This window comes from Oryctolagus cuniculus, chromosome 5, assembly GCF_051225735.1.
Source record: "Oryctolagus cuniculus isolate XC-2025 breed Fujian yellow rabbit chromosome 5, ASM5122573v1, whole genome shotgun sequence".
Taxonomy (NCBI): domain Eukaryota; kingdom Metazoa; phylum Chordata; class Mammalia; order Lagomorpha; family Leporidae; genus Oryctolagus; species Oryctolagus cuniculus.
The window spans coordinates 122,354,617-122,376,899 of NC_142871.1; the positions used below are offsets into that span (position 1 = coordinate 122,354,617).

General features: G+C 39.2%; 2 protein-coding genes across 3 annotated transcripts in view; both read right to left on the reverse strand.

Moving 5' to 3' along the window:
- The window catches only part of ADGRF4 (adhesion G protein-coupled receptor F4), a 28,552-nt gene extending 14,412 nt beyond the window's left edge, over positions 1-14,140 (reverse strand). Inside the window, exons 1-3 of the mRNA XM_002714479.6 lie at positions 13,926-14,140; positions 2,911-3,019; positions 2,055-2,109 (exon numbers count right to left, since the gene is read on the reverse strand). Of these exons, the coding sequence (XP_002714525.4) occupies positions 2,055-2,109; positions 2,911-3,003 (148 nt within the window). The 5' untranslated portion in view covers positions 3,004-3,019; positions 13,926-14,140. The remainder of the gene's footprint in view (positions 1-2,054; positions 2,110-2,910; positions 3,020-13,925) is intronic.
- A 1,044-nt stretch (positions 14,141-15,184) lies between these two features.
- LOC100342206 (putative adhesion G protein-coupled receptor F2P) overlaps positions 15,185-22,283 on the reverse strand; it is a 76,060-nt gene continuing 68,961 nt past the window's right edge. For both annotated transcript variants that reach the window (XM_089333214.1, XM_008263020.5), the window contains exons 9-10: positions 20,169-20,245; positions 15,185-18,818 (exon numbers count right to left, since the gene is read on the reverse strand). In XM_089333214.1, coding sequence (XP_089189340.1) covers positions 20,198-20,245 — 48 coding nt within the window. In that variant the 3' untranslated portion in view covers positions 15,185-18,818; positions 20,169-20,197. The remainder of the gene's footprint in view (positions 18,819-20,168; positions 20,246-22,283) is intronic.

Here is a 22,283-nt window from a genome sequence, read left to right on the forward strand (position 1 = left end):
TACTAAACTTTTTAAAGGAACAGATAAATGGAGCTGTTAAATTAAAAACAAACAAACAAACAAACAGGAAACCCAACGTAATGTTAAATTTACTCTCCGGTACAGAAGATTCTCACTATTCACAGAAGTTTTGTTCTATAAAATCATCATAAACACTGAATTTAGTAAACACTGAACCATTGCTTCTAGGGAAATATAAGGTTAAATTCCTTCAAGATTTTGTTAACAGTTTTTATCAGCTGTAAATACAACATTGTTTTATGTGTCTTTTCACTTAAAAACACTTTACCTAATATATGTTATGGGTTAACTGAACTCACAGCCAATAGCATTTACTTTGTGCCTGAACAAAACTTACCTAACACAAGGATTTTCTCCACAAAACACATCCTAGCCATCTTTGGCTTAGGAACACTAGAAAGTATGTCAGCACTATGGCTAGCAGCCATTTTAAATAGCAAAACCAACAACAGGAAGCACACACACACACACACACACACACACACTATGGCAATATGTAGACAGGGAAAGGATATTTATCTACAGACTGGGAGTTAGAACAAAAAGGGCGAACATCACTTTGGTCAACCACAGTAGGGATCATATGTAACCTGAAATGCAATTTATTTTTTGTTGCTGTGTGTATGTCTGTGAAGAACCACAAAAGCACTGTGAATATTGATGTAGGGTCACAAATAAATTTCAATGAGTAAGCAAATTGGCAAATAACAGAAACCTGCAAATAATGGGGAGCAACTGTGAATGTTCAGTTAAGCAATGAACAACTTTTTAGTGTATAAATGACTGATGCAATATTACTCATCATTGATCTGAAATCATCCTATATTTTTGCCTCCTATATTAAACCTAGTGAGAGAATAAATATTTTCCACTTCATAAGTCATGTGGGTCTCTGTATCAACTTTTCAACTCTGCCTTTCTGGCATAAAAGCAAAGAAAATATTAATGAACAGGGTTGGCTATGTTCCAATAAAACTTTATTTATAAAAACTGGTGGCAGGTAGAATTTGGCCTTTAGGTTGAATGGACTGATGTATGACAGTGAGTCTGATATTGAGGCCATTGAAATAATGCCAGGAGAAATTGCCTCAGACAATGGCAGTGGAAATGGGAAGAAGTCATTCCACATGCTATTAAGGTGTTGAAATCAGTGACCAACTAGCTGAGAGTCCAGGAGTGCCCATATCTGTATGACTTGGACAACTTTACAGATGACTCCATTTTCTGGGAGAGGAACAGTAGATTTGCATCTTTCTTTGACATCCACCAAGTGTATCAATTTTTTACAAGATAGTTAATCAAAATAGTTTTCAATTTCTTATCCACTAGATGAAGATGATGCCATAAGGTGGTTTTAAATATTGAATGAGACATCATCTTAAATAACACTTAGATCCATATTGTCAAAAATGCCCAATAAATGTTAGCTATGTCTCTTCTTTTTCCCTTATCAATTCCACATTTATAAAAAAATGTGTTTGCCACCCAAAATACACAAGGCCATGACTGGGCTGAATCCAGTTAGCCCTAATTTGAGTGAGAACCACATGATTCATATGTTATTACTAATGATTCCCTCATTGGTCTATTTCTCACTTCTCGAGTATGGCCAGTCTGACCATCATGATATCCATCTTGCATCATTTTAATAGACCTTGCAGCAACAGAGTGGTGTACATTTAAGCACCCTGAAAGATCTTTGATGGAATTAAGCTTAAATTTTGTCCTCTTTACTTTTCTGCCTTCTATTAGATAATTTTTGAGCAGATTTTGAGCAGATTTCCCCTCTAGGTTTGAAAATTGATAGTTGTTTAACTAGTGTGGAAAACACGAGAATACTTGCCAGCTTGCTTCATTAGCTATGCCGTTGATAATGATATAAGAAAACCTATCAATACTGGTAAATATAGAGAACTTATTAGATTGTTGTTCAGTTGGAAAGTCATGGACTGGGAACACTATTGCAACACTAAAGCTTGTCCTTTAGTCTACCTTGTCTCCCAAAGGATGAAGACTGTACAGTAGGCACATACCTTGTATCCTTCCAGTCTTAGGATTCCTTTCAGGGCTTTGAGGCTTATCTCCATTCTGAAATACATAAATTCCCAAAGGTCCTCTTTACTATAGTATTCTTTAGAGGCTCCACATGAATATGAAGAGAAAATGTGTTCAGCACTAGGAAGACAAGGGCAGCAGATTCACATGCTGGCATAGCAAGAACTTATTGCTGAGAGCACAGAAAATACACTGTCCTCCCATAAGGGCTAGAACCTTGACAGTGGTCACTTGGACTCTGAAGGTCAACTTATTGGACTGGGTATATCTTTTGGAAAGTTTAAATATCCAGGGAGAACATGATGATGAAAATTAAACCCATAAATTATTCTCTGCCTGTATTATTAAGCATGAGATGGAGCTAATATGGGCCACCAGGTCCTGTATATCCTAATTCACAGATATTAGGAGTAATCATTAAGCTGTAATAATAAAATCTTAAATCTTTATACCTATAAGTGACTGTAAATAATATATTTTTTTTAATTTCCATGTTATAAATAAGGAGCTTAAGACTCAGAAAAATGAAACAACTCTTGTAACTAGGGCAAAGCAAAGTTAAGATCAGAGGCTAAATTGCTTTACTGCCCAACTTTCTCCTCTCAATAGTTGGCTATCTAAATTCTCTATGGCTTATGATGTGATTATTCTAATGTACTGTGGTTCCCCAGGTGAGTCTCTGCCACCTCTCTTCTTTGCTTCCTTTTTTATAAAATTATCACCAAATGTAAAGCTGCAGTCATTTAAAATGAAATGCTGTTTATTTGAAATCTGGCCACCAAAGAGAACTGAAGGATTTCTCTTGGTTGACCACATAATAATGGTCAAACTTACTTTTGTGTGAATCTTGGGTCTATGGTGGGAACATTCTGTGGCCAGAAATAATACTAAACAGCAAATGAAAGTTGCCTGAGCCTTCATTTTCATGCATTAGTATCTTCACCTGCAATACAGAAAGAAGGTTTATCCAACCAAAGTGATAACCTCACACAACTTAGCAGACTAAATAACCACACAGTAAATTCACTGGGCACACTGAGATACTCACAACAAAATAACCTGCCCCAGAAAAAGACACAAGTATCTGTTTTCAAGCCAGCTAAAGTGTAAAATGGAAAAGGCTTTCTCTCAACTGTTGACCATTCTACAGCAGAAGAAAGGAATGTCAGAAGTACCTGGAAAGATGTATGTTCACTGAAGCATCATTCCTTAGTAGCCACAAATTTCTTTTTTAAAGATTTATTTTATTTATTTGAAAGAGTTACAGAGAGAGGTAGAGACAGAAAGAGAGAGCTTCCATCTTTGGTTCACTCCCTAGATGACCACAATGGCTAGAGTTGGGCCGATTCGAAGCCAGGAGCCAGGAGCTTCCTCCGGTCTCCCACATGGGTGCAGGGGCCCAAGAACTTGGGCCATCTTCTACTGCTATCCCAGGCCACAACAGAGAGCTGGATCAGAAGAGGAGCACCCAGGACTAGAACCAGTACCCATCTGGGATGCCAGCACTTCAGGCCAGGGCTTTAACCAGCCAACCCCCACAAATTTCTTTAATAGTAACATTTACCAAGAACTGCTATTTGCCAATCACTGTTGTAAGCATTTTCTTTGCATCAACACATTTAATCATATCACAAAAAATTTTATGAATAAAGAAACTATGACATGAAAAAATGAGCAACATTCTGGTGGAGCCTGGAGTTCATCCCAGATAATTCATGTGGAGAGTCATTCTTAAACTCCATATCAGTGTTGCTATTGATATTCTGTGCTGGCTGATAATTTGTTGCTGTGGCTGTCCTATGCCTGTAGTATGTTTAGCAGCATCCCCAGCCTCTTACCAATAGATGCCAGTAGTACATGGACCTCCAGAGTTCTGACAGCCAAAATGTCTTCAGACTTTTCCAGATGTTACCAGGAGGAAAATATTTTCCCTAGTTGAGAATCACTGTCCTACTGTGACTCACTACCCTCTAATTGGGAAAATCTCCTACACAGTGAAGGATTTCTGGATCCCTAAGCATATGGAGACAAGCAAATGAAACTAAAATTAAGTATACAATTGTCTGCTACTGAAGCAAGCACTAAGACTCCCTCTTGTGTGTGGAGAAAATACTGTATAGAAAAAGTAGAAGTTTCAGCAGATAACTCTATTCCTTTGCCATAGTCTTGTGCTTTGCCTCTTTCTGCTGGCTCCACATTTCAAAGCTAAATATCAAAGATATTATCATCACAATAGCTGAAAGTTATCAACATCATGATCATCACCATTAACTCTATATAGGGTATTCCAAATCAGAACCCTAACTGCTAACAGAGTTCCTTAAAATAATTTTCTTGAAAGTACAGATGGAGGCCGGCACCGCTGCTTACTAGGCTAATCCTCCGCCTGCAGCGCTGGTACTCTGGGTTCTAGTCCCGGTTGGGGCGCCAGATTCTGTCCCAGTTGCTCCTCTTCCAGTCCAGCTCTCTGCTGTGGCCCGGGAAGGCAGTGGAGGATGGCCCAAGTGCTTGGGCCCTATACCCGCATGGGAGACCAGGAGGAAGCACCTGGCTCCTGGCTTCTGATTGGTGTAGCACACCAGCCGCAGCACACCAGCCATAGCAGCCATTTGGGGGATGAACCAACAGAAAAGGAAGACCTTTCTCTCTGTCTCTCTCTCACTGTCTAACTCTGTCTGTCAAAAAAAGAAGGTGCAGATGGAGCAAAGTCAAACTTTGTTTCATATCTTTGTCAGACAAATGGTTACAAATGATATACTACTATAGTTTTAATGATCCGTGATTATTTTAAAAATTTACTGTATATGAACAAAAGTCACATCTTTTCACTTGATTACTGTCTAAAACCCTTACCTATATTCCTGCTGAACTATGGTCATTTTATTTCTCACATATTGTGATGGTGTCACAAAAATAAAATATGCTGTCTGTTCCATAAAAAATGCCCATTGGGGAGCATAAATAAGTCAAAGAATAGTGAAAAGAAAGATCAGTTATATATTGCAGCTAGAGAATAAGGCCAGGCAGAGACTAAGCCCTCAGCAAACCTAACTCCCTTAGGCTCCAACAGAGATGAATTAACTAATCCATATAGACACATGAGGCAAGCTGTGGCCAGAGAGCAGATGAAGCTCACTAACCTGGCTTCAGACCCTTCCTGGGTGGAGTCAAGTCTAGGAAGGAATTTCATGAATCCAGCGAGCCTTCAGCTGAGATGTTGAGCCACAGCACTTTCATGAAGTCTTCCTAATTGCCCTTGAATCTAAAGTTCCTAAAAAATGAACAGGGGGAACATATTTTCATTTGCTTCCTGATCTTGTAAAGCAAGTCCTAGCAGGCAGAAAAGGAACAAGGAAGAATGACAGGTGAAGTGTGGTAATGGATTTGCATAGATGTTGGGATTATGTGTACATAATTCATGACCCTGCAGTGTGGGTGGAAAGAAGTTCTCATGTACGTAGTAAATTGAGTGGGCACACTTAGCAACTTGTAATATGAATATTATTTAGTATAGATTTTTTTTAAATTACTAAAATAAAGGAAACAGATTTTATGCATTGCATAGGTATAGTTCCAAGAAGACAACCACACTTCCTTCATTCTCCTCCCCTCAATCTTCCTCCCTCCCTCCCTATCTTCATCAGCTTTTGCAAAGATAAAATAATTTTAATCCACTCCACATTCACAGGATTAATTCATCACTAATCATAATATTCAACACGTACAAAGTAAGAAGACCACAGTTCCACAGGAATTTCAACATGAGCTAAAAATAACAATCATATCCCAAAGTGACATCCCTTTCTTATACATTTTTTTGTATTTATATTAGTTGCCACATATCAGAGAAAACATTCAATATTTGTTTTTTTGAGCCTGGCTTATTTTACTAAGTATAACTGTTTCCAGTTGCATCCACTTTGTTGCTGAAGGTAGGATTTCATTCATTTTTATGGCTGAGTATTATTTCATGGTATATTTAAATACCACATTTTCTTTATCCAGTCATCAGTTGATGGACATCTTGGTTGATTTCATATTGTAGCTATTGTGAGTTGAGTCACAATAAACATGAGGGTACAAATAACTAGTTTGTATGATGATTTCATTTTTGGAGTAAATTCCCAGCAGTGGGATGGCTGGGTCATACAGCTGCTTTATATTCAGATATATGTGGACTCTCAATAATGTTTTCTATAATGGTTGCACTAGTTTACATTTCCACCAACAATGGATTAGGGTACTTTTTTCCCCACATCCTCACCAGCATTTACTGTTTTTTGATTTTTGGATGATAGGCATTCAAACTGGGGGGAAGTAAAACCTCATTGTGATTTTGATTTGCATTTCCCTGATGGCTCATTATCCTGAGCATGTATACAAATATCTACTGGGGATTTGAATTTCATCCTTTGAAAAATGTGCATGTCCTTGCCCATTTCTTGACTGCATTGTTTGTTTTGTAGTTGCTGGTTTCCTGAGCTCTTTATAGATCCTGGATGTTATTCCTTTATCAGCTGCATAGTTTGCAAATTTTATCACCCATTCTGTCAGTTGCCTTTTCACTTTGTTGAGTGTTTCCTTTTAAGTGCAGAAGAGTCGTAGCTTGATGTAATCTAGTTTGTATAGTTTTGCTTTAATTTCCTGTGTTTTTTGGAGTCTTTTTCAAGAAGTCTTTGCCTACCAATGTCTTACAGAGTTTCTCTGATGTTTCCCTCTAGTAATTTGATGGTATTAGTACATAGATTTAGATCCTTGATCCATTTTGAGTTATTTCTTGTACAAGGTATAATGTAAGAGTCCTGTTTCATACTTCCCAGCACTATTTGTTGAAGAGACTATTCTCTCTCCAGGGATTAACTTCAGCTCATTTGTCAAAGACTAGTTGGTTATAAATTTGCGCATTAATTCCTGGAGTTTCTGTTGGCCTACATGTCTATTTTTGTGCCAGTACCAGGCTGTTTTTATTATAACTGCCTTATAATATGTCTTAAAGTCTGGCATTGTGATGCCTCCAGCTTTGTTTTTGTTAATTAAGATTGTTTAACTATTTGGGGTCTCTGTGTTTCTATATGGATTTTAGCAGATATTTTTCTAGATCTGAGAAGAATGTCATTGGTATTTTGATTGGGATCACATTGAATCTGTAAATTGTTTTTGATAGTATGGACATTTGAATGATATTAATTCTTCCAGTCCACACAGAAGAACCAGTATAAGTTGTCTTTAAAATATCCATTTGTTTTACATACACACCTATGTGAGCATGGCTTTCATAAAATTTTACTATGACACAGTAAAAAGCAGATCATACACTCAAAGTTACCTACATATGTATGTATACATAAGACTGAAAAAATACACAATGTTTTTTATTTTTAAACATTAAGTAAAATATTTATTCTTCTTGCCTATTGGCAAGGTACTCTGATATATTCAATATTTTCATCTTGTATTACACTCTATGCTGTTTGAAATTCTCTCAAATAGTGGCTGCCACCCATTAAATTAAATTCACAACTCTAATAAATTTCAACTTACAAGTTGAAAATCATAGATATAAACTATAAGATTCACTTTCATTAGGAGATCAAAAATTGTTCATTTCTCTCACTAAAGTGATCACTTTGATATTTTTTGCTTTCTGTTATCCACAATTCACTTTCATTAGGAGATCAAAAATTGTTCATTTCTCTCACCAAAGTGATCACTTTGATATTTTTTGCTTTCCCTTATCTCACCATCATGGTAAATGTATCAGGAAATAAGATATCTAAATTCAGGACCAAATAACAGAACTGATACTATGGGTAAACCCACTTGTTCTCCACCTAGAGAATATTGTTTTAAATGCACCATCAAATTGGAGAAGGTAAACCAAACAGACATCTATGAATAATAACACCAATATCCAAGCTTTCAGAAAGGTTATTTTTACTGTCCATTGTTTTTAACATAAGAATTTTGCTTAAAGCTAACCTTGCTGGAAGAAAGTCAGCCATCTGGCACACTGATATGATTTGATATGATTTGTGGAGTCAAAAAATGTCTCTCCAATGAGTGCTATGGCCTCAAAGTCCACGTAGTTCCTGAAAGTGTTCAAAGAGTAAAGGTTCCAACAGTTATGAGATTTTCCATAGATCATTATGCTCTTTTTGGAACATGAAATTATTATATATTTTATATATTCATATAAAATAAGAAAAATTTTATTAGTAGCAAACATGAAGTCATAAGCATGATCATTAGAAAGGCAAATTTTCATCTGAATACAATTGGCTAGAAGGTTTTGATTAATATGAGACTTGAGATCATTCATGTTATTAAAGTCTGGTATATATGACCTACATACCATTTGTTACAATAATTATAGGGTTAAGTTGCCTTCAGTTACTACAGATGTTGAGGGAGAATTTTCAATGACATTGCCCAAGAGGAGAGGAATCAGCATTCTGATTTCCAGTTCAATTGCCAGGGATAGGCTGAATAAATGTTTCCATGTGGGCTCCACTTGGATTGTTTCCCTCCTCACAAAAATACAGTGAATGGCATACAACACTTGCTCACTACCATCAGAATTCAGATGTGATGGAGGCCAAAAGCCAGAGTACTCTTTGGAGAAGAAAATGGGGAGAAGTTAAGGACTCTGAGAATGAAGAATTTACAAAGAAGCGTTGTCATAATAACTCATAACCAATGGTTGATATTTTATAGAACAGAGTGGAGGGAGCATGTGTTCTTGAATTTGCCATTGATAAAGATTTAATAATTAAAATGAACTTTCTGGGTCCGGCGCTAAGGTGGAGATGGTAAAGCCGTCGCCTGCAGTGGCGGCATCTCATATGGGCACTAGTTCAAGTCCCGGCTGCTCCACTTCTGATCCAGCTCTCTGCTATAGCCTGGGAAAGCAGTGGAAGATGATCCAAGTCCTTGGGCCCCTGCACTCATGTGGGAGACCTGGAAGAAGCTCCTGACTCCTGGCTTCGGATTGGCCCAGATCCAGCCGTTGCAGCCAGCTGGGGAGTAAACCAACGGAAAGAAGACCTCTTTCTCTCTCCCTCTGCCTCTCCTTCTCTCTGTGTGTAAATCTTTCAAATAAATAAATAAATAAATCTTTTAAAATAAAATAAAATAAAATAAAATGAACTTTCAGTTTTGCCTGATTCCAAACAGAAACATTTCTGCAAATACAAAGTACCTAGTTCAATGCCTACATGCCATGGATTTTCTCTTGAAAGAATGAGGAAAAAACAAGAATGAAAAATCTAAATATTAAATATAACAAGAAGAGCACAAATTGGCCAGAAGAACATTAGGCAGTATCACAAGAAGCAGCTTTCAGAGTGAGGCTAACTGAGGGAAGCTCATCTGGCTGAATGGTTTACTAGTCTCTAGTGAGGAGTAGGTAGAATCAGTGCTAAGTCTTATCCTACATGGAGAATCCAGAGTTGTTCCAAGTATAGGATGCATAAGCTACCTTTGTACTGTGATATGGTGTTGTGACATGTGTCTGAAGTCTGGTCCCCAATGTGGTCCCTTAAGAGGTGGGGACATATGGGAGCACTTTGGGTCACTGGGAACACTCCTTTCAGATGGAATTGGTGTGGTTTTTGAGGAAATCTAGTTAGTTCTCCTGAGAAGGTTTTATATAACGAGCAATATCGTCTCCTCCACTCCTTCACTCTGGCTTCCTGTGTCACCACATTGTCTCTCCCTTTCACATGCACTCTTCACCATGACACCACTTGCCATGAAGCCTTCGTCAGAGCCATAGAAATGCTTGCACCATTCCCTTGAACCTCCAGAACTGTGAGTTAAATAAATCTCTTCTTTACAAAGTGCCCAGCCTCAGGTATTTCTTATAAGAACAAGAAATAAACAAAACATAGTTTATTGACTTGTGGTTCCATGATATATTCAGCTTATCAACAAAACTATGTTTACAAAAATGTCTAGTTCTATAAACCCCTATGATATAGTGTCAGGAAGATACCTTGCTGAGAAGATATGTCACTTACTATTCAAATACTAATCCTAATATTAATCCTAGTACTCAGTGTGGGGAGGGGGGAAATGAAAACAGTAAGCAACGTGGGCTTTTGGTATCTCCTGATGTATTTGGCCATGGCCTTGTGTTCTGAAATGAGTTTCTGTGGAACACTGGTCTCATAAAAAAACCAACCAAAGGGGTTCCTTGGTCAAATCAGTGTGAGAAACAGTGTGTAAATCAACTACCACCAGACTTTGTCCTCTTCAAAACACATAAACACACACACACACACACATACACACACTCATATCAAAGGTTTAAGAATTCTTGTAGGGGCTGGCTCTGTGGTGTAGTAGGTTAAGCTTCCATCTGCGATGCCAGCATCCCATATGGGCATCTGTTCATGTCCCAGCTGCTCTAATTCTGATCCAACTCTCTGCTTATGTCCTGGGAAAACAGTGAAAGATGATCCATGGGATTGGGCTCCTATACCCAATTAGGAAACCCAGAAGAAGCTCCTGGCTCCTGGTGATCTGGGGAATGAACTAGAGGTCAGAAGACCTCTCCCTCTGTCTCTCTGTCTGTCTGTAACTCTGCCTCTCAAATAAATAAATCTTTATTTTTGCATTTTTTTAAAGATTTATTTTATTTATTTGAAAGACAGAGTTACAGAAAGATGTAGAGACAGAGAGAGAGGTCTTCCATCCACTGGTTCACTACCCAGATGGCCACAACGGCTGGAGCTGCACCTATTCAAAGCCAGGAGCCAGGAGTTTCTTCTGGGTCTCCCACGCAGGTGCAGGGGCCCAAGGTCTTGGGCCATCTTCCACTGCTTTCCCAGGCCATAGCAGAGAGCTGGATCGGAAGAGGAGCAGCCGGGACTTGAACCAGTGCCCATATGGGATGCTGGCACTTCATGCCAGGGCTTTAACCCTCTGTGCCACAGTGCCAGCCCCAAATCTTTGTTTTTTTAAAAAAAGAATTATTGTAGTAGACTGTCTCACCCAAGCTTTACCAAATTTACTTGATCAATGAAAAATTTGTGGGGAATTTAAGGCTGCTGTTCTGTGACAATATGTTGTCTTGGAGGAAAACACATTAATCTATCCAGACTCAGGTCCCATGTGTATTTGTTAGGCCACTACCTAATGAAAGTATCTGTGGTAATATGTTCATAGAAGCCTATCAAGTCACTTATACTGAAGATTGGAATGAACACAAGGCAGGGAAGGATGGATTCAGAAATAAAGAATAAAAACATGGTAGAGAAAATAAGATGCAAAAGGCCTCTTGTCTGTAGCAATGACATAAATTGTTATCTTCCATTTACAAACAAACTCCCTCCAGTTTCTGTACTAGTCATTCAACAACAGCACTTCCACATATTGTTTCCAAAGTTTTTGAAAGATGATATATTTCAGACATAAAGCAACTAGGCCACCTCCAATGGCAGCTTCTCAGGACCTATCAAGTAATTGAAACATGAACCAAATTCCTGCCCCCCACCCCACTACCACTGTCTCTGTGGGTTCTTGTAAATGTGTAAATTGCCCACAGCCATCTCTCTTGATTTTTCACATGATAATAAATAGCAATACCAGGCTGCTGAATGGAAGCCAGGCTCCCTGCTCTAATCTAATGATGGGGGTGGGGGTGGCGGGGAGAGAATGAATGAACAACCTTTGCTGGCCACAGAGGCTTAAAGAAAATCAACCTGACCCAGAGGGAATGCATCTAAGAATCTACCACCCCAGAAGATTGATTCTAATTAGCCTAAGCCCTAATCACAATGCACCAACAGAACACTAGAATTTTTGCTTTTAGTCCCAGAGCCTCAGAAAAATTAAGCCACAACTAGTAGAATAGGCCAAAATATCAAGTTGTCATTAGGGAAGTGAACACTTAAAGTTTCTCTATCCTCAGTTCCTAGCAGGAACAAGGTACATAGTAAATACTCAGCAGACATTCAATGGATAAATGAATGATTCCTGCAGAGAATGAGTCCAGCACCTGAAGCTTTTGCTCAAAAATCATGAGGCAATTTTTCTTAGATGGGAAAGTGACCATATCTGCAATTCTCAATGATTTTGAAACATAGCAGTTTGAGTAGCAATGCTGTCTAATGGCTGTACTACCTGAACGAGGTATATGTGAAAAAGGATTGTGAGGCCCCATCTAGGTTGAACAAGAAATAAAGCTATGCTAGATTAGTGATGTCTGCCATGGGCATAAGAGAGTAGTATGGAAATGAGTGTATCTATTTCAACACAGTTTTCCCTGGACATATCCAGAAGACCCGTGCTGTTCTTGAACACCTTCTATTTGTTCCACCTTCCTTGTACCTAGACCTGAATTTCTGAGTTGATATGCAACATTTCAATTAGTTTGCCTGTGTACTGGAGCTTACTTCTGACATGCTAGATGGTGTTGTAAGAGATGACTCACACAGACGAAGGGACTCCCCACTTGTCTAAACATGCCAAGCCAAGGCTCCCAAAGAAAACAGAAACAGGTCAGCCTGGGAACTCCAAGTGTAGTCAGTCAGGAAGGAATGCACCAGGAAGTATAATCACTCAAACTCTTCATGAAAAATTTTAATATTAGTAAGCCAAACGAATGTTTTCCCCAAGTGTTCTCCACCAAACTGCACCACAGGGTGAGAGGGAGGGCCTATTCTCACTATGTTGTTAACTTGGCAGCTCATCTATATTCCTTGGCCAGTCCCATTATCCAATGGAAATGATCACTTCAGAAAGGTCAGCTGGAAGGAGAGGAACTTCAGAGTTAAGTGACCCACATTTGCATGTGTGTGTGTGTGTGTGTGTGCTGTTCCCCAAAGCCTAATTCCAGAACTACATTCCATCTATCCTAAAAGGGTCAATAGAACTCTGATTATAACAACAGATGCCTAAATAAGTTGCTTATGTATTTATGACCCAGACCTTTTTGGCCTTGATAATAGAATCCATTCAGTCACTCACTCTCTTGCCATGAATGAGGTGCTTCAACAGAGCCTTGGGGGAAGGTAAGATATGAAAGACCTATTAGCATCAGATATACCTTATCTTTGACTATTTTAGCTGGCTTCCAGCCAATCTCTTTGTTGCTCAGTATCTTTTCTAAAAATTGAGGTCTGGATCCAAATTCTGACAGGTTTCCTGAATCACATAGTTTCAAAGTTGGCCGGCAGCTCAACACTATCTTGACACATAATTTTTAAAAAAAAACCTGATAAAGCCGGAAGTTTCTCTATCCATAAAGAATGCTCACTGGAATGGTGCCACTGGTGGGGAAAATGATGCAACATTTTAGAACTCTCACAATTGCCCGCCGAGTCTACAGAACATAGATCTTCAGAGAGCCTACTATTTGCCACCAAAAATGAGATGCTTTACAAAAAGGTTTTAGCAAGAACTTGAGGAACTATTTCCATTTAAGTTGCTATACAGACAGCTTTGTCAACCTTACTTAAAGAAGAAAAGACTAAAGAATGCTGTTTAAAAAATACACAGCTTTGCATTTGGTCGAAAGAAGAGGAATTGAAAATAATCATGCAAGACTGCCCAGCGGGTCCAATAAGTCTAGTTGCCCTAAGGCTGCTTTGCCTTTTCATTCCTAGGAGTGAGCAATTAGAGCCTGACAAATGACTCTTTAAAGAAAAACAAATGAAGAAGAGACTTGGGGAAATACTACAACTTTGAGCTAGCTAATTTCTAAACAAAATAAGAAAAGGTTCTCAAAGAATGAAGCATTCTAGAAAGTACTGTCATAAATCACACATTCCCCCCAATCCTGGAATATGTGCACAAATAATCCTTCTTTCAGTAGGAAAGGGTGTTGGCATGGAACATGTACTCACGGCATCCAGAAGATCTAGCAACCCTGAGGTGAAGAATCACCCAGCAGGAAGATCAGCGCTGAGTTCCCCACCATGGTGCCCCACCATCACGAGTGCCCACACAGGCACCTCCTACAGCACCCTGGTTAGTGGCTGTGACCCATCTTCTCCAGTTTTTGAAAGGCAGTCCAGGAGGCTCCAGTGAGAGCCAAGTGGCTGCTGTGAGAAGCCAGTCTGAGAACTGCAAAGCTGCCCACGGTTTCATGGCTTGTGCAAGTCTGTGATTCATTTCACAGGGTCCGGCATGCACGCCTAAGAGAAATTACAGGTTTCTCTTGTCTGAAGCAAATCCATTAAATGAGTCACTTGTTTGTCCTTTAAATCTTTATCTCAGATGTTCATAGGAGACTCTGTAGTGTAGCTACTGGACTGGTGGAGTTAGAACAAGGGTGATTAAGTGGCAAAGTTGTGCCACTGTATTGATGACAACAAAAGGCTAATAATTTTTTTTTTTTTTTTTTGGCCTGTCTGATGTTGAACTTGGCTCCAGAGAGATTTCTGGTTTATTATTTTTTAAAAGATTTATTTTATTTATTTTTAAATGCAGAGTTATGGGGTGGGGGATAGTAAGGTCCTGCGTCAGCTGGTTCACTCCCTAAATGTCTGAATTGACCAGGCCTGGGCTGATCTGAACCCAGGAGCCAGGCTCTTCTTCCAGGTCTCCCACATGGGTGCAGGGGCCCAAGGACTTAGGCCATCCTCCACTGCTTTCCCAGGCACATTATCTGGGAGCTGGATTGAAAGTAGAACTGATGGGACTTGAACCAGTGCTTGTATGGAATGCCAGCACCGCAGGCGGTGGCTTAACCTACTATGCCACAGTGCTGGTTCCATGGTTTATTTTTATAATGACTTGGTCAAGGGATTCTTATTGAGCCTCTACATGTCTGTGGGTAATTCATACACAGAAGGCACAGTCTGTATTTATGAGAAATGTTACATAATTTGACTTTGAATTGGTAGCCACTTTGGATTAATAATCCCACACATCCTAATTCTGGTATCTTCTATTTACATCCCTTTGTCCCATAAAGATCTAATGTAAAACTGCATATGGATGTTACCTGGATAAATGTATATAATCTGGAGAAAAAAAGTGAGAGACATTTTACAGCAACAAAGATCAAAGAGGTTATGTTGTAGAAATGGGCCAGTTCCATTTAGGTTACCAGTTAAGAAACGGGTCATTTGAGTATTAGAAAAGCCAGTATCAAGTGGTTATGTAATCAAAAGACTTTATTGAAATAATTACTGAACATATTCTATATTCAAGGCACTTTGCCCTCCAGGAATACAAAAGTGAGTAACAAAAATGAATAACAAAGTTAAGTAACAACCACAACATTAACCCTGTTCCTGAAAAGTTTACAATCTTATTTGTGAAATAAAACAGCTGTACACAAAAAGACTAAAAGTAAAAACAATTTAACACAGTAAATACTAATTTAAAATAAATGGTACAGATTATAAATATCACAGAAAATAGATGGGAAGAATCATCATTTTGATTGGATCAATCCCAGAAGCCATCTCAGTGAAGATAGAAGATGAAGCAGAGCTTGGGCACAGTGTGCAATAAGGGAAAGTCCATGGTGTAGACTCTTCCTTCCTATGGCTACCATGGAAACACTGGTGAAGAGGATGGCTCAAGGTAAACTCAGCAGATTTTCTAGCTGACACCCTTAATACTGAACATATCAAATCAAATGCTAAAACTGTTCACAATAGCCAAAATATGGGATCAACCAAGGTGTCCATCATCGAATGAATGGATAAAAAAATGTGATATGTAGATAGATAGATAGATAGATAGAGATCACATATATATAATGGAATAATATTCAGCTATAAGGAAGAGTGAGGTCCTGTAATTTGCAACAAAATAGATGGAACTGGAGAACATGATGTTGAACAAATAAGCCAGAAGCAGAAAGACAAACACCACATGTTCTTCTTATATGTGGGAGTTAAATTTAAAAAAACAAAAACCCTTAATCTAAACTCAGAATGTTGATTACTAGAGGTTGGGAGGGATGGGAGGCATAAAAAGAGTATGAATAAAAATAGGGGAAGCTGGCTACAGTTCATTAATTCTGACAAACTTACTAATATGAGGTGTTAATAACAGGGGAAGTGGGACTAGGAGTATATGAGAACTCTTTGTATTACTAACTCACAATCTTTGTTTCATAAATTTGAAACTTTTTTGAAATAAAATGCTAAAAAAATAAAATGTTTAACTCTTTGATTTGTAAGTCAATGAGCTAGTTCCCATGAGGGGTCTACATCCAAACTTGTACAAAGGGCCATAGCTGTTATGTGCTTGTGTTTGTGTGGATCTGTGTATGGGTGTGTATTCACAGGTACTCTAATAAAAAAAAAAAAAAACTAACATTTTCATGACCAATTAATATTTACCAAGAACTATTCTAATATTTTACTTATTTATCCATTTAATCTTTCCAATAATCCTTTGAGATAGGATCTATTATCCTCCATTTACAGATGAGAAAAACAAAGTCTAAGAAATTTAAATGACTTTCCCAAGGATCACCATGTATTAAATGTTCTTCCCATAAATCTGCTATAGACAACACCAGTTTCTCCCAGTGCCACCTGACCAAGCTACTTCCTAGGAGAAGTGTGAGCAGCACACCAAATGTGACTTTACCCAGGGTCATCCATAGTCAAGCTAATTTATACATTCCTTTTATATCTGTCAAGATGGTCCAGAGTGGATTTTGATCTGCAGGAAAGAAGACAAAGCTTCTTCATAGGACTTTGAAATAACTCCATAGTCTCCATTAATATTCACAGATCTTTCTTGATTAATGAGCCCAAGGTAGAGAATCGTTCCCCATCCTAGTTCAGGGAATGAGTTCACCAGAATAGAGAGCTTTCATACCAGAAGGGACTGCTCAGTGTACAACATAAACAAAAAAGGCCAATCCCTCCCACTCTCCGTAGTGCTCAGAGTTCTCATCAGTAAAATGAGACAACTGGACTTAATGTTTTCTAAAGTTTTCTAGGTTCACAATCCTATAACTATTTAATTTCATAAAATTCTATTCTCACTTCAATACATTGACTCTGGATAGGTGACCACTTTTGTGCCTGAATCTCTGAGAAAAGCCTGTGCCTATCCAAGTCACTACTCTTGGAGAAATTCTATGGATATATTTGTAAATAGCAAATCAAAATCACTTGCTGACTTCACTTGAGAAGGATGTTATTGTTGCCCCACGATGAGCACTGCCACTTGAAAGATGACTGCCTCCAGGGTGGTCGTTTTTTCTACCTTCTTCTGAATGATCTCTTTAGTATGTTTTTGCCAACTCAAAACTGCCCTATGTAGAACAAGTAGGTAATCTAATATTAAAAAAATAAAATAAAATTTCTAACATTTTCATGTGTTATTATTATATAGCAAGAATTATTCTAATACGTTACTTACATTTAGTCATTTAATCTTTACAACAACACTTCAGGAAAAATCTATTATTCCTAATTTATAGCTGAGAAAACCAACATCTAAAGAATTTAAATTACTCTCCCAAGGATCACCATGTATTAAATGTTCTACACATAAATCTGTTTTAGACAGTGTTAGCATCAATTTCTCCCAGGGCTGCCTGACCAAGTCACTTCTTTGGAGAAGCAGAAGCAGGACAATAAATGTGTTCTGAAGGAGTTGGGGGAAGGGAAAGAGAGAGAGAGAGAGAGAGAGAGAGAGAGAGAGAGAGAGAGAGAGAGAGAAAGGAGCCCACTCATCCAGAGCCTGCCTCACTTTCCCATTTGCAATAGATTGTCATTATTACTGGCTTCTTGGTAGGATAATTAGGGAATGTATATTGCCTCTTTGCCTTTATCCCTCAGTTTTCTTTTGCTGCAGCTGCCTGCCCATGTCCTTGCATTATAAAGGGGCTTTTTTTCCTTCTTTCTTTTTTTTTCTCTAGAAGGCCTTCTACCTATTGTACTGAGCCCTATCAGGTGACACCTGGTTTGAATGTTAAATTTGTTTACATACAAGGTTTGTAAAATGAGTGGCTCTGTACTTGAAATATGATATATTCCCTTTCCCATCCTGGGCCTCAAAAACCATAATGTAGGTGAGGGCTAATCCTACATTGTCAGTGTAAACAGAATGCCTCTCAGTGGCTACATGTTGTCAAGAAAAAGTCTAGGGCTGGGAGCCAGCCGACTTGTGTTGCTACCTCTTGTTGAACCCTTAATTAGCTGTGACTCACAGCTCCAGGCTTCCATCTGCTTGGCTTAAAATGGGTACCTTTTCAGTTCAAAAGCTCTGTGCTGTCACTAGGCTTGTGACTGAAGAAGTTGCATCTAAGCCAGACTAACCAGGTAATCAATTTAAATTTGGAGGAGTGGAATATATTGGAAGTTGGATTCCTCTTGCCAAAAGAACCCCTATGACCTACTTAAGAGTCAGCCCTACTGTTGCTGCCTGTTCCTGAGGGCACCTCCCAAAGTCACTTGCAGAATCCAGCCAGGTGGCATGCCAGGCTACCTTTGCCAAGATGAGCCACAGCTTTCTTAATGTAATCTAACTGAAAACAGACAAAGGCCTCAATAAGAGCGTCGCCCTTCCGTGGCCACTTTGTTTCTTGTGTTCCTTCATGGATGCCCAGGGAGGTCGTGTATATTTAGAGTCGATGGGCAAGAATTGGTCAGCAGCACAAAGCAGTGTAGACAGAAGGGTCCCTTGTCCTTTCCACACTGCACACTCCCCTACATCAGCACCATGGTCTGTGAAGTTTCCTTTATTCTCTCCAGAGGCAAGAAGACAGCAACACGCACGTTTCTCCTTTGGACTCTGCCATTCCTGGAATGTACAACCTTGTCAAGAACAGAAAATCACAGATTTAACAAACAAATATCAAGACCCATAGGGTTCACAACAACTGTGTTAGAAGCTTACTATTAAATAAGTAAGAATGGGAATAGGAGAGGGAGGAGGAAGAAGGGTGGGAGTGTGGATGGGAGGGGGGTAGGATGGAAAGTATCACTATGTTCCTAAGTTTGTATGTATGAAATGCATGAAGTTTGTATACCTTAAATAAAAGGTTTCTAGGTAAAAAAAAAAAAAAAGAAAGAAAACATATCAAAAAAGAAAATAATCTCTTTGGGTAGATCCTCTTGGCAGAGGGAGAGTCTCTTTCCTTTAAGCCATTCTGGAAACCAGGAGACAGGTTTGTTCTATTGCCTACAAATGCTGAGTCACAAATCTTGTCTTTCTCTAAGTCGGCCACATCCTTTTAAGTATAACTCTACTCAGAAAACATCTGTTTCCATATGCAAGGTGCTTGACTGTTGCAGAAGGTGAGACGATCTCTCTACATATCCAAATGCTTCCCTCTGCAGCTCTCTGTTTTTGTCTCTGTCACTCTGTGTCTCTGAGATTCAGTCTCGGTGTGTCATTCTGTTTCTGCATTTCTCTGGGTTCCTCTATGCATCTCTAAGCCCATACCTGAATGTCCCTATCTGAGAGTATCTCCCTGTGAATGTGTGTATTTCAGTGTGGGTGCCTCTGTCTGCCTCTCTGATCTTCTGTCTCTAGGTAGAGAGGAACATTGAGATTCAGTATTGGAGATACATGTCTGCACATGCCCATGTATCTGTGTGACTCTCTTTCAAACATGGGTCTCCATGTCTCTCCTTCTGAGTCTCTAAATTTCTGCTTTGTCTAATTCTGTGTCAATGTCTCTGCTCATCTCCCAAATACTAACTCAAATGCATACACACACACAAATCCAAATTATCTCTGAGTCCTCTTATATATAATTCTTTAATTATAATTAACTTAAATATAAGTCCTTGATCTTGTAAGGCCAGGGAAGAGAAGGATTACAATGGGAAATGTGAGGATATTACTGACACTATATAGGATGACCTGGGATGGAGAACTCCAGAGGAAGTACCTGAGAGGGACAGGCACCTCTGCTTGCTCCTCTTGTAAATATACCCAGGCTAATTATAAGCATTTTCAGGCATGCCTGTTTTTGCAGAGAGAATAAAAATATTCAGTAGCCCAAGAATTTAAACCATAAATTTATTGCTAACCACAGCTAAGTGAGACTAGATTTTATGGGAGAATCCTTATAATAAAAAAATATTTTCAGTAATAATTAATCAATTTGCAATTTTACAAGGAATGTCACCTATATGATACACATATGTTTTACTCACCTCCCAAGTTAGGGATGCATCCTAGTTTGTTAGCTTGGCCCTTTGGTGGGATGACAAGAGAATTCAGAAGAAATATTCTGTTGATGACAAATAATAATTGCTTTTATCATTATTAGCTTGTTTTTGATTATCACAGTGATTCAAAATACATGAAGAATTGTGAAACACAGCTATTGATTACATCCCTTCTCTTCATTCCTCCCCACTTCTTCAGATAGAACTACTACTGGCTGGTATGAGGAATCCCCTCCTCCCTGGCTTGTCCTGGATGCCTCTCCTGAAGGAGTCCCTAATTTGGGGTGAGTAGGAGTAGGCAGTGAAGAAGGAAGTTGAATGGTGTGGAGAGAGAGAGAGAACCACTGAAATGGCTCCTAAACCTCAAATATCTGCTTCTCAACTGGGCTACTGAAATCCTTAATGTTAAAGATATACCCTTGTGGCCGGCGCCGCAGCTCACTAAGCTAATCCTCCACCTTGCGGTGCCGGCACACCAGGTACTAGTCCCAGTCGGGGTGCCAGATTCTGTCCCGGTTGCCCCTCTTCCAGGCCAGCTCTCTGCTGTGGCCAGGGAGTGCAGTGGAGGATGGCCCAAGTCCTTGGGCTCTGCACTCCATGGGAGACCAGGATAAGTACCTGGCTCCTGCCTTCGGATCAGCATGGTGCGCTGGCCGCAGCACGCCGGCCACAGCGGCCATTGGAGGGTGAACCAACGGCAAAAGGAAGACCTTTCTCTCTGTCTCTCTCTCTCACTGTCCACTCTGCCTGTCAAAAAATAAAAAGTAAAAAAAAAAAGATATACCCTTGTGATGCACATGTGTCAAAAGATATCCTTTTGTTTTATGTATGTGCAGTTCCTTCAAAAAGGTCATAGAGAGGCCGTTGCGGCACCACGGCTCAATAGGCTAATCCTCCGACTGCAGTGCCGGCACACCAGGGCGCCAGATTCTGTCCCGGTTGCCCCTTTTCCAGTCTAGCTCTCTGATGTGGCCCGGGAGTGCAGTGGAGGATGGCCCAAGTGCTTGGGCCCTGAACCCGCATGGGAGACCAGGAGAAGCACCTGGTTCCTGGCTTTGGATCAGCGCAGTGCGCTGGCCGCAGCAGCCATTGGGGGGTGAACCAATGGAAAAAAGAAGACCTTTCTCTCTGTCTCACTCTCTCTCACTGTCCACTCTGCCTGTCAAAAAAAAAAAAAAAAGAAAGAAAAAAAAAAAGAAAAGGTAATAGAGAATGGAATAAAAAATATTTTGGTGAAAAATTTTTTATAATCCATGCATAATATTTCTACAATATGGATTTATGAACTTTTCAAATATGTATGGATTTCAAAAAAGTTACACTAAAATAAACATATTTTACTTCCATTTTTCATGAACATGTTTGAAGTTCTCTCCAATGCTGTCTAAGACAGGTGACACACTAATTCAGAGACAGAATTATCACCATACAAGCATGAGCTAATTCATCATATCAGATCTAAAATGAACACAGACAAGCACATTGATTTTCCTAGGTTTGCAGAGTTGAGTCTGCTCGTTTTTTGAAATCCATACATATTTAAAGACCCCTATACAGTCTGATACTATTAAGGGGTAACGGTAACTTAAACCTGGACTCGCAAATCACTACTCAAGGCACAGAAACCTATAAGCAGAAAAGGAGAAAACAGATGATACATCTACTTCTATGCCCTGAGTAGGGTTAATAAAACTAATGACAGATAATAGCCTTAAGCTAGTGAACATAATTAAGGAGAGATTGCAAAAAGTTAAGATAAATGAAGAAATGTATCTAGTACCTAGACCAGTGTTTCTTAAACTCCACAGCACATTAGAATCACTTGAGAGCTTTTAAAAAAGGCTTAGGCCATACTCCTAAGAGCTTCTGATTTAATTTTTCTTAAATAGGGTCTGTAGAACAAAATGAAAGCTTAGGCAAGACTAAGGCAAAGGGGAATAGGAAAAGAAAAAAGATGAAAAAGGAAAGAAGAAGGGAATAAAAAGGTGAGGATTATGGGCAGGGACAATGTTTTTCAGGGCCACAAGGAAGCCCTACTCCAACCCTCCCCAACTGATCCATCATCTCCCCTCTCCTGCAACATCCCTCCCTGGCAGGCAA